Source organism: Prinia subflava, chromosome 1 (assembly GCF_021018805.1).
Source record: "Prinia subflava isolate CZ2003 ecotype Zambia chromosome 1, Cam_Psub_1.2, whole genome shotgun sequence".
Lineage (NCBI taxonomy): Eukaryota > Metazoa > Chordata > Aves > Passeriformes > Cisticolidae > Prinia > Prinia subflava.
The window spans coordinates 21,410,776-21,423,728 of NC_086247.1; the positions used below are offsets into that span (position 1 = coordinate 21,410,776).

General features: G+C 38.5%; 1 protein-coding gene across 6 annotated transcripts in view; it reads left to right on the forward strand.

The window, feature by feature from the left end:
• Positions 1-12,953, forward strand: part of RGS22 (regulator of G protein signaling 22) — a 71,158-nt gene that overhangs the window by 36,721 nt on the left and 21,484 nt on the right. For 4 of the 6 annotated variants that reach the window (XR_010079304.1, XM_063390237.1, XM_063390194.1 and 1 more), the window contains 6 exons: positions 227-319; positions 811-959; positions 4,005-4,167; positions 4,782-4,940; positions 8,823-8,984; positions 11,909-12,088. Coding sequence is in view for 5 of the 6 variants with exons in the window: in XM_063390237.1 (XP_063246307.1) it covers positions 227-319; positions 811-959; positions 4,005-4,167; positions 4,782-4,940; positions 8,823-8,984; positions 11,909-12,088 (906 nt within the window). In the remaining variant the exon portion in view is untranslated. The remainder of the gene's footprint in view (positions 1-226; positions 320-810; positions 960-4,004; positions 4,168-4,781; positions 4,941-8,822; positions 8,985-11,908; positions 12,089-12,953) is intronic. The other 2 variants (XM_063390209.1, XM_063390228.1) reach the window with 2 other exon arrangements.

The following is a 12,953-nucleotide window of genomic DNA, read 5'->3' on the forward strand; positions in this document are numbered from 1 at the left end:
AGAAATCTGCATCTGATCCTACACAGATGGGAAAAGCTTGTTCTACCAGAGCTATTGATAGAATTGTTCGTCACAAGAATGTGACTTCTTGTCTCTTCTAAACATCAGTCTCATTACTGGCAAATGTATTCTTTTCTATCCACTGTCACTGGCAAAGTGCCCATGTAGCTCTCCATCTTTCTATAATGTGTACTGCAGGGATGATAAAGGATATTATTTTTATTAGGTGGAGTTGGTGGAAGAAACTCAACAGCTGGACTCCATGTACTTTAGAGAGCTCCAGGCTTTGCATCAAGTGAGTAGTTCCAAGAAGGATGAGGTAAGACAAGTACCTACTAACAAAAACAAACCCTTTCGCTGTCAGAGAGGGTTCACACTTTTTGTATCAGCAATGAAAGGCTGACCAGATGCTAGTTTGGAGAAGCAAATAGTCTGATTTCTACCATTTATTTTGGACACTGATTGACAGCCATTATGTCAATTAGATACACAGGCTTTCTGTCAGTTCCATCAACATTAGACCTAAAGTCTGTGGAATGTATTTTAGGCCCCTGCTCTTGAGTAAATGCCTCCATTTCAAGTGAATTACAGGTATTTATTGGATTATTTGATTATGGAACCTGCAGACACTGATATGTTTAAAGCAAATACAAAAGTAAAGCTGACTAGGAGCTGGAGCCTTAATTTATTTTCTCAGTGATTAGAAAGCTATTTTACAGAGATAGGTTATCTAATGCAAGGATTATTGGACTGAGCAAAATACAGAGGTGAAAAAAACAGTTATGCAAGCAAAATAATTTCTCCCCTCAGAGTACTGTTGCTGACACAGGGGCTCTCGAAGAAGATCAGCACTTACATCAAGCTCCCAAAGAATTGGCAGGTTCTGATCTATCTGACCTGATCCATGACAAAGAGAAGTTAGAACAGTTCTGGGCTTTTCTTAATAAGCATTCTGCTAGGTACGTGTCTTCATTATTTTTATTTTACCTGTTTCTAAGTTCAGAAGAAATATTCGCTAATGATATTGGCTATCAAACATTGACAGATTTTAGTCTTTTAAAAAATGTTTTTTGCATATTTATGAAACACAGAGACACATTGTTCAGACAACTGAATTGTCTTAACATGTTCGGGGTAAAAATTCTCCCGTCAAAACATATTTGTGTTACAGTTCTGGTTTCAGTTTCTGCTTTGATTAGTGGCAAACCCCTGAGTAGAACAATTAGCCTATAATGAGTAAAATTTTCTCATTTTTAGTACAGATTCAATTCAGTACATTTAAAACATTAAAGCTGGTTATTATAAAAATGTACAAATGGAAAACAGTCATGTTATTCTCACAGTGTGACAGCAACTACAGTTTTGTGTTTACTGAACAGATTTAAGTACTAGCTTGTAGCAGATAGTCTTAGGCAGGGTTTTTGAAAAAGTGAGCCTGTTTGCTTTAAAAATAAGATCTAAACAGAAGATGACATTATTGCTTTTGTCTTTAAAGTGTCACTTCCTTCCTTTAATTGGGCTTCCCATGAGTTGATGCTTTGTATATTGGCCGTTGCTTCTAGTCAAGCACTGCTATAGCTTTACATTGGATATTGGTCAGCTTTTTCAAAAGTGCCCAGAAAGGCTCATCTGGCACAAAACTCCTCTGGCCAAGACTCAATGTCATCACTTTTGCTTATCATCACATAGGTTCCCTTTGTAGTCAGAGAGAGAAACATACATTTCTGGACACAATATTCCTAATTCTGAAGGTAACATCTAAAACCAATTTGGATGGATCATTTCCAAGATTACTGACTACAAAAGGACTGCAGATAATGAGTTCAGATGAAAATTCTTATGGTTTAGCTGCCTGTAGTCAGGTGACTTCTGAGTTAGTTGTCTAGAGCAGTGGTCTCCAAATTTTTTGTTCATGCATCTCATCATTAAAAACTTTTTGAGCATGGAACGTGTGTGTGTATATATATATGTATATGTGTGTGTGTATATATATATATATTATATATATATATAATTATACATTATATACCTGTGCTAGTAAAGTTTTAATATTTTCTACCTGCCCCTCAACAAATGATCTTGCACACCCCCTTCACACATTGCAGTTCAGAGACCACTAGTCTTGAGTTCCTCTCTAACTGAGGAAATGGTGGGAATCAGTAGATAACAGGTCATGGACAGGTATGCTGAAGTGCCTCTGGTATTTCCTGCTTCTTTGTTAATCATAGACAAGTCCCATCTTAAGTGGTAGAGCCAGGCAAAGAAATGTTTAATTTATGGAGCTTTTCTTTTTTTAAGTTTTTAAAATAAACCTTCATAATGAAGAAAAACATTTGAAAAAGTCTCATTAAAGTGTTTTAGGGCTGGGTCCAGACTAGTTACTCTGGAGTCCAGCTGGCACACTACAATAAAGGTGCTTAATGGTACTAAAAGCCGAAGGGATCCTAGAACAACTGCAGTCTGGAAAATTTCAGAAAAAAACAATGAGCATGTCATTTGCCTGTGCATCAAAACTTATGGCTTTGCTAATGTCCAATTGTAAGTGATCCAAGTTTCAGGAAGGACAGGCTGCTGAGTACCTCCACACAAATTCTGGTAAGAAACTAAACAAAGCTCCATTAATTAATACTTTGTTAAATATATAGGTTATAGTTACACAATGGCAGGACAATTTGTGTTACTTCGGGTTTGTGAATTACCACTTGTTAGTCTCACCAGGATAATTGACTATGGATGTGCTCCTGATCCAGTATGCCAGGATAAGCCACCACTCAACAGTTTATCTAACACACTTGAAGATTACATATTTTACCTTTTAAAAAAGATGAACATATTTGGTCAGTTTTCATAGGTAGATGCCAATGAGTTACTCCATAAACCACAGAAATTTGGATCACTTGCATTTGGGTGAACTTAGTCATATTGTGATGAACTAGCAGATGAAAGAATTTCAGTCTCAGTAGAACTTAGGGTTCTGTAAGGGTCTCAAAAGACTTTTGAAAGGAGAACATCTGTTCTTAAATCAGTCAGATGCTTTTGAACATTTTACTCATAGATTGTTTTGAAAAAGCCAGTTATTAACCAAATGGAAAACTGAAACACATTTGTCTGAATTCAATGTTTCATATTTCCTGCTGCAAATACAGTGAATGTACTCACTAAAATGCTCATAGAACTTCAGCTAATAAGATACTGTCAGAAAACAGTCAAATAAATGAAACTGAAATTGTAGATATGTCATTTATTCTGTTTTCTGATTTAAAGAACAAAACCATTCTATGATTTGATGAAAACAAACTTAAATTTATAGTGTACACTCAAATATTATGAACAATATACAGATTTAGAATTGAATAATTGAAACAATTTGTCAGAGACTATGACTAATGAAATATGTGGTAGAATTGGTAATTTATGAGAAAGCAGCCCACAAAAAGCCTTAGAAAAAAATTTGCCATTAATTGTTTTTATCTGCTTAACTGCAGGCTGATTTAAACCCTAGCACCTCACACGGGGCAGGAAGGGGGTGATTTCTTGGGCCGATGTTCGCAGCTGTCACCCCTGCTCCTTTCTCAGGCAATATAACAAGGAGGCAGAGCAGGAGGCGTCACCTTGTCTCTCAGTGGCTCGTAGCCTCAGTACTGATTCAAATTCTCATCTGTTTCATTATTCATTCTCTCTGTGAGCTCTGCACTGTGGTTCTGGTTCACAGTCCCTGCTGGATTTAGCAGTGGTATGTTGAGGAGGTTACTCCTTTCAGGGTATCCCCAGATGGCTCCCTAAGTGAGATCTCTAAAATGAAGTTTGCTCTGTCTGTTCAGCAAGTGCCATGTTCTCAGCAGATGGTACAAGCAAAGAAAAAATGACATAACATTTCAGTCCAATCTGACCTGGTATTTAGGTCTTGAATACTTTGGTGGGTTGTAGTTAAATTAATAACTCCCTAGAATGTTGATGAAATTAGCTCAATATTGAAATAATATTCTGTTTAAATTTGTTTGTAGCATGGATCTCATGTGCTGGCTAGATATTGAAGAGTTCAGAAAGATGCTCCATAAGGATAAAGAAAAAAGTGATGAAAAATCTGAAGACATTAAAACCAAGTACTTAAACGGCAAGTACTTCTTTGGACCCAACAGCCCAGCTACCAGAGAACAACAAGAAAAGGTAGCAGTTATAAAGCCATTCATAAATAATAATCACTATAACTGTGACTGAGATAAAAACCCACAAGTGGGTTAGCTCCAGCTTTTCCCCAAGATATCTCCTCAAATATTACCTACATTTTTGGCCAGAAATCTGGTTCTACTCTGGTTGTATAAGTCCCTTCCTTCCTGCTCAGGCTTTTCCTCCCTACCTCTTATACAACATCTCTTAAACTGTGATCTGAGGCCACAGCCAGAGCACGCACAAGACTTCTCAGAAAAAGTGTAAAAATTACTTTCAGGCACAATGACTTGTTCCAGCTTTCTATTTTAGTATGTCACTAAAGCCACAGACAGCAAGTCTGAGCTGTGGTACTCTGATATATCTTGATACTTAGGCAATTTACTTGGTCAAGCTGGGGTATTATTTGCCAGAGTCTGTATCCTATTAGAGGTAGGGACAAATGTAATCTGTTCCCTTTTATGAAAAGTACATGTGAGCCTTGGGTAAGCATGCATTAAGTGCTTTGCTTACAGTTAAGCTCATGCTTTGCTAAATCAAGGATGTAGAGAGATAAAGGACTTTTGGTATACACAGAAGTTTATGTCATGTGTTATTGTATTTGGATTGCTTAGCTAATGCATTCAGGTGGAGGAAGGAGACAAAGCCTTCATGATCAGCTTTCGGCAGCGGCTCTGCTAGAAGTTCAGCAATGCGTCCAGAAGAGATTAGAAAAACAATGGCTGCCATTGTTCCTGGCAGAGGAACACCATGGGGTGGAGGGACAAGCAAAGGTAATTTTGTAACAACAGCAACACATACAGGCATTGTGTTTTGTTTGGCTCATAATTTACCATTGGGATAAAAAGTTCGGAGGAAAAGCAGCCCACAACTTACTTTCAGTTTACATTGAGAGATGCTGCAGCATGTACAGGTTGAAACATTTATCTTGATAAGTGTGAAGGCAGTTCATCTGAAGGCTTAGTTTAGCTGACAGTATTATTGTTAGATCCTAAATCCGAAGGAGCTGGTGTTGGCTCTGCTGCCATCCAGGCTGCCAGGAGAGTGACCTAATCTTTGCTGCAGTGCTACACTCTCCCTATGCCATTTTGCCTTAGCCATACAGTTTCACACTGCTTTTTGTAAAGGATTTGCTCAAGGAGACCAGAACACAAGCAAATGAGTGAGCTTTCCATGCTGTAATTCTTTCTCTTACGCTGTCCACATTCTCCCATCTGGAGCTGGATCTGGAGTGCCTGTAGAATCAACTTCAGGACTTGTGAAATTCTTCTGAGTGGGGAGGTTAACTGCAGCAAGCCTTGCTCCAATTGATTACTTCAGAAAGTTGCCAAAAAGCTGGGAGTGAGGAGCCTTTCACTCCTGCTGATTCATTAGAAAGACTGAGGAATGGGCAGAGCTAACATCTGCCTTTTATGAGTGCCTCTGTGGCTGTGATCCATGTAAGGGGATCATCCTGTTGGTGACAGATGCAAAGACTTGGTGTTTTGCACTTCCACAACAGCTCTGACATGTGAATGTCATAGCAGAAGAAAACTTCACTTCCACCAAGTAGACACATATGCAACTGCATTGATTCATAAAATTTGTTTTCTATCAACTTTATAACATCATGAAGGTTGTTAGAAGTATTGTCAGAAGTGCATATAAACTGAACATTTTCCATTGATTCAGAGCACTAAGCAATCTGAAAAGTATAGGTTTTAATAAGAGAAACGGTAATTTTAATAATGATTATGTTAATTAAAATTTTAAAAATCCTAACCCTTTGCCTTTTTTAGCTGAACTCTGCCTCCTTTACAAGCCCTGGCAGAAGACCAAGCAATAAGGCTAAGCTGCTTCCAGGTCTGGAAGCTAACTCATGACACTTTTTGCACCTGCTGCACTGTGTTGGCAGGGAGATTAGCCCAAGTAGTTTAGAAAATGCTGTATTCAACTCAGATAAACAGTTTACAGGAAATACATACTTCTAATGAGCTTTCAGTATTTTGCTAACTCCATTTATGTCCAATTGCTCTTTTCTCTTTCTTACTGAAAATTCAGAGGATGAAAAGATTCTTTGAAGAAAGTATTTTAGAAGAAGTGAAACCAGATGACATTCTCCACTGGCTTCATATTTCACAGTGACAAAACAGTGTGGGCATGCTATGTAGTCCTTACTCAGAAAACCTGCCCTTTGTTTGAGGTGTAATTGAGCTACAAAGAAGTTGCAGGATCAAGTCTGTATTTCTGATGCACCTGTACAAAGGAACTAAAAACATTTCATACTAAAAAACAAAACCCCAAAATTTGTTCCTCACGTAAGTGGTCCCTCAGGACATTATGGGTAAACTCTACCATCAGTGGAGTGCACAGTTTGACTGTTAATGCCTCTTGTCTTCTCTAATTCCCCAGTCTTAATGAGCAGGTGCTCATTTATAGCTGAAGAAGGGACAGCATTCTGTGCAGGTCCACAACAAGTTTCAGACATAAAATCCATTAGAAGACATATCTGTATCTATCACTGAGGTCTTAATCATTAAAAGGCTGACCAATACCCAAGAGTATTTAAAAATAAAATAATAAGCCTTTCTTCAACTATATGAACTGAAGATCTTTCACATAAAAAGACCATAGCAAAAGACAACTAGGATGTGGAAGGCAAGTGAAATTGGCTATTCTCTCTCTGAAACTGCTGTGTCTGCAGTTTCAGTCGTTTTCATTTGGACCTTGCACATTCTTCACAATTTCCCTGTTGACAGTGTGAGATCCAAATGTAATGCTATTGAAAGCAATCATGACTGTACCGGTTACAGTTTACAGTGGGCTGATTACTGACAGTACTCTGAATTTAGCTCCCCGCTGGATGCTCATGGTAAATTTCTCTCCCTTTCTGTCTGGAGAGGTCATACTTGAAAATAAAGGTGTCTTGTCCTGGCCTTTGGAGCACTATTAACACTCCTCAAACTAATATTGTACCTTTAATTCACATTTATCTGTATTTTGCATGCAGTGGACTTATTTGGACAAGCTGTTCATTCCAGCATCTGGTAGTTTATTTATTATTGCAAGTGGATTACGTGCAGACACAAATGGGAATGTGAAGTATGCAGCAGAGTGGGCAGGTTTAATCATATCTCACAGTATCTGTTTCATTTAGAATTGTATTTTAATCTCACAGCACTGAGATAATATCAAATTTAAACTTTTTAAACCTTTGTAATAATACATTTCATCAGATGTTTGCCAGTTTCTTTCCTCTTGAAGAGCAGTGAACTTTTTGTGATTGCCAGCATACAAGTTGTGTACATTTGTTCAGTTGAACTTTTATTGTCTGTTGAAATCAAACTAGAGACCCGGTCACCAATTATCCATGCAAACCATCAGCACAAAAGGGATCCAAAGTGCATGTGGGTTCTGTTAACTGAGTTTTCCCTTTGTCTGTCAGGAAGATGGTTATTGTCCATGTTCGGCTTCAAGGTTGTTGACCCATAAAATAAGCAGTCTTTATATACTGGTATAGGGATGGAAGCAACGTTTTGTTCTTCCCTTCATAAACATGCCCTAGAAAGAATGTTTCCCAAAAGATCCCTAAATCCTGCTCACAAGGAGTAGAATATGTTTGGAGAATTGGAGAAGGGCTGAGAAGATCCAACCCTACAGCCTAAATTGAGCTGACTTGATTTTAACCAAAGGACTGTCTGGAGAGCCACCACTCTCCTTCTTGCCTGGGTAGGCTGTCACCCCTGGCAGGCTCTGTGACAAGACACTGAGCATAACCTCTGTTTTTAAGATAAGCTGCAGAAACCCTTTCAGCTTAGGATCAGGTTAGATTTCCACGACAGTTGGCAACAACTAAAAACATTTCTGACCAATGCTCACCATTGAACAGCACTCTACCCCTCCAGGACTTCAAGAGTTTTAAACCACTTTTAGAAGATGGTTTTCATTCATCCATCTGATTTAAAAAGGGGTTTGTTTGGCTTGCTCCTCAGCAACAGCACAAGAACTGTTTGTTCAGGAAGGCAGGCCAGCATGAACTTGAGTTCAAACAAACTGTCCCTGCATAAGCCATCTTTCTTTCTCCACCATTTCCTGGCTGCCTACTGTTCTGTGCTTGGCAGCATGAGGATTTCCAAAATGTCTCAATGACTTTAAATTCTATTTTACTATTGGTAGCTTTATTTCACAGAGAGCAAATTCTCTGGCTTCTGTTAGTGATCATAGCAACACATATCAAACCTCATTTTGTTGGTGAGATCCCTGTCAGAAGCATTTTACAACTTTAAGCTATGTGGTTTGTGTGTTCGTTTTTCTTTGTTGTTTGTTTGCATAAAACTCAAACTGTTCTCTAGAAAAGTAGCTTGTTGCCATAATCAATAACAATAGCTGTTTCTATACTTTGTAGTATGAAGTCATATGGTCTAAATCATTGTCAGTCATTTCCTCTCCCATCACATCTTCCAAAAAATGTTCCCCAAACCAAACTGGAAAAAAAAAAAGGAAAGAAAGAAATGAAACCTTGCCACATTTTATTGTATCCATGTCATAAACTCATAAACTACTGAAAGTTAGGGTCAGTGCAGAGATAAGAATCAGACAGTTTACACTAACTAATGCCTTTGTTATTGCTTTTTGAAACAAAGTTTATTTGGTGCATTTATTTCTTCTTTTGACAGCATGTGGACAATAAGAGTGTTTCTCCATCTAGTGAAACAATTGCTTTCCGCAAAGCGCTGTTGGATCCAGTGACAGCAAATCAATTTCAACGCTTCGTGGCACTGAAGGGAGACCTACTGGGGAATGGAGTGCTCTTTTGGCAAGAGGTGCAAAAGTATAAGGTATGGTGGTAAAATGGAGCAAAGGGAATAGCATTCCATTTGTAAGCAAATGCATCCATTCTTGCGTATTAGGAGAATTTTAACAAAAATATCTATAGGCATTCTGTTGTTCGTAGTAAAGCCTCTTTCACTGTTTGAACTGTTCTTTTTCTTCAGGGAAAATCCACATTTCTTAAGGGTAGCTATTCTTGACTCATATGCATTATCCCTGTATTTCTTTATGCTTCTTCAAACGGTAGCATTCTTCTGAGTCTCTAAAGGAACACTCCTATCTCACTAATGCCCAGAGTTTGGTGTATGTCTGTTGAGCAGTAGAAATATGCAAGCATTAAAATGTTCATTTTGTCTTTATAGCTGCTATCTGAATTTAGTAATTTCTCAAAATTGAGAGATAACTTTAAAATTCAATCCAATCTACAGATGTAAAGATGGTATCTACCAAAAAACCTATATATACAATGCAGGCTGCAACTCCCTTGCACTTTGTAGAATCAAATTTGACTTGAGCTGAGCTTGGGACCAAATTGAAATGTGATGGGAAAGGTCAGCAGGGATTACATCTAATACATGTAGTTTTGTGAAATTGGTTCTCTGTAGGTTGAAACACAATGGAAAACCTCTGGAGTGGAACTTTAAATCACACTGCAGCCTCCTATGAATATGCTGGACTGAATGCAGGGACACCACAGATCTTTCATGTGTTCCTCATTCCTTTTGCTCTGGGATACTCCTGATGCAAAAGTGCTACCAGAGTGCAGAACCTCTCCTGGGCTCCTGAACATAGCCTATGTGCACACGGCAGGCAGGGAGCATGAGATCAGCTAACGTGCTCAGAAACTGGGCTGTAAACACAGCTGATATTGCAGTAGCACCTGGAGATCCTCTGCAGGCACGTGGGTGTATTTTTGCTGTTTAATTTTATGAATTTGAATCTGGTGTCTGCTTTAGAAGGTGAAGGCCCTCTGTTTCCAGGGGCAGGAAATCTCTCTTCCCCTGATCTGATGGCTCTGATCTGGCTCTGATCCCCAGGCAAGGAATCACTGGCTAAAATGCTCTCTGGGGGTGCTGCTCTCTCTCTCGTGGTGAGAGAGTGACTAGCTTAGATTAAAACTCTGGTATGAAGGCACCTGGTGTTCCATGACATAAATCCTTTTCTAGATATTGGAAGTTTTTTTGAAACTTGTGACTCCTCATTGCTAAATCATGGAGGACATGGAAACTTTCTGCAAATTAATGTGGAGTGCAGTCTTAGCTCTTTTCTTTGTAGAACTGCTCTCTGAAGAAAACCTTCATTGTTTTTTGTCCCTCCCCCTTTCCTGCATTTATGTTAATTTTATTTGTCTTGTTATCAAGAAAAAGTACAGTCTGACCATATTTCTCCATGCATGCGATTTGTCATGGTTGGCAGTTGATGCTCTTTGTAGAAGCAAAGGGCTGGAGTGGTAGGAGTGTTGTGGGTCAGGCTGAACTGCAGGAATCTTGCCAAAGGCGTGGGCAGCACTTTGCACAGTGCATACTTGTATTGTCTGAGCCCTATCATGCCATCAGTTTAGACAGAACTCCCTTTAGGAGTCAATGACTGCATTGCTCCCCATAACCCATCTGGCTGGCGGCACATCTTGGGACAATCCAAAACCAAAATTTTTTTTTAAACAAATACGAAGAAACATAACTCTGAGGATCATTTCCATCTGTTCATCTATGCTCGGTCTCGTCTCTCATCATATCATATGGCTTGTTTGTCTTCCCTCTTACTACAGCTCTCTCCTTCTATGCTAGATGAGCAAAGAAAGCCATAATATATATTCTTAGGATACACTGAATATGTTTTTGCATTGCCTTACTTTCTTTATTATAGTTGTTATCATTCTTTTTTTTTTCTTCCCAAAACTAAAAGTATTCATAACAAAGCAAGCCAACTCTTTCACAGACCACATTTCTGGTTAAAAGCTATGGTTTTAATTTCTTTGCAAAGTAAATATATAGGCTTCTATACCAAAACTAAATTCAGATTTTTCATGTAAAGAGTTCTCTTCCTGAAAACTCTGGAGTGCTCATTGTGTCTGTAGGATATACGTGATAGTCTTCTAGTGTCATATAAAGTTCTTGAAATATATGGATAGAGGGAAAGTTCATGTTTCAAAGTGTTGGAAGGACACCCTTTGAATTATTTTCCCTTCCTGTCAAAGTCCAATGGTGGCATCATCAGGGTGGAAAAATGCAGAAATAACAGATTTTACAAGAACAATGGGATGACATTAAAAAAGTAGAAAAGCTCAGTGTTCCTTTGACATCTCACTCCTGTAAGTTCAGTTTTGTTTTGTATTCTATAGTATACAGAGATTCAAACTGTGAGGTTTTGGGAAACTGGAAAATTTTAATGAATGGTGAAAGTAGAAGATTTCAGTAAATGGAAGATTGTACTGGTATCTGACATTATCCCCTCTTGTGACAACATTCCCGGTTAGAATATCTTGTACGCTGTAAATATTTCCCCTTTTTTGCTGGAGCACTTAAAGCATTTCTTTATCTTTTAGTTATCATGGCTATGCAAGTCATAGCAGGCTCATTGTGAAAATCAGTGCATTTCACACTTGTAGATGTGTTTCCCTTTTCAGAAATGTCTCCTATTTCCCAGTAATGCACTTAGAATCTATGCTGTTCCATCTGAACATGCAGGCAGAGACTGTCACCTAAAAGCAATGATAGCTATGTATCTGCATTTGCAAACCAGAAGTCTGATGCATGTCTTAAGTATGGTTTTGACCATGCTCATTTACCAAAAGAATTTTGCCCTGCATACTGAAGGAGTTAATTGTATAATTATTTTTGTATGACTCTTGCTCTTTGATCACTGGACGTCTGTAAAGGTTCTTGTGTGCGTCTCTCTCCATTGACTGAAAATGCTGTTTTTCATCTTTCAGGACTTGTGCCATTCTCATTGTGCTGATGCCTTAGTTCAGAAAAAGATCACAGCTATTATTGACTGCTTTATTAATTCTGCCGTACCCCCAGCTTTGCAGATTGACATCCCACCTGAACAAGCAAAGAAGATCTTGGAGCGCAGGAGAGAACTGGGACCTTACATTTTTAGAGAGGCACAGGTAAGAAGCCAGGTGAATCTGTAATAGGTCTGGCTAGAGACTGAGTGCCTGATTTTAAGAACAGTCTTTGTTGCTTATGTGAAGTTAGGACTCCACACATAAGCATAGCTTGAAGGAGAAAACTATACTCATATATTTAAATTACTGTAAAGTGGAGATGGAACAGTCTTCAGATATATACTGCTCAATAAAGAAAATCTCTGACAGCTAGCTGATCCTGGACGGGTGTTATCCAGGTCTGTGTTAGGAATTCTGGCAGTAGAAACTAATTCTATCTATGTTCTTAATTGCTTGTTCTTTGCCACTTGGTTAATGTCACAGAAGTAATTTGTAGTTAGAAAGTTGTGGTTTTTCATGTTTTATGAAAAATGCAGATGTGAGTAGAGCAGAAAGCTTAACTTGCTGAATGTCTTTCCTTTTATTACAGAAAGTGTGTATTAAATGGCTGTGGGCAATTTTCTCTCTGAACTTTCTATTAATCAGGTTGAATAGCAATTTTGGAACCTTTACTACAGACTTACTATTTTCTTATCCCTCGATACTGCCTTGTCTTACCTTCTAAGTCCAAGAAAAGTAGTTGTTCATCTTTTCCTATAAAATTGCCACCAACACCTTTAGACATCAGCTGTGAGTCTATAAAGTGTTTGGATGACAATAGATGAATGATTTGTCAGAGAAAAGGGTTCATACAGGTCCTAAAAGAAAGAGAAGTCTCAGTTCAGCCTGTGTAAAATCCAGTGAACTCCAGAAATGTGGCACAAAACCAAAGGAAGAACTAGGCCAAAAAGCTGTGTCTGGAACCCGACAGTGGCTCACATGTCACTTTCAAGCTTCTTGAGCCAGAAGCAGTGAGCATGCTTGGCTC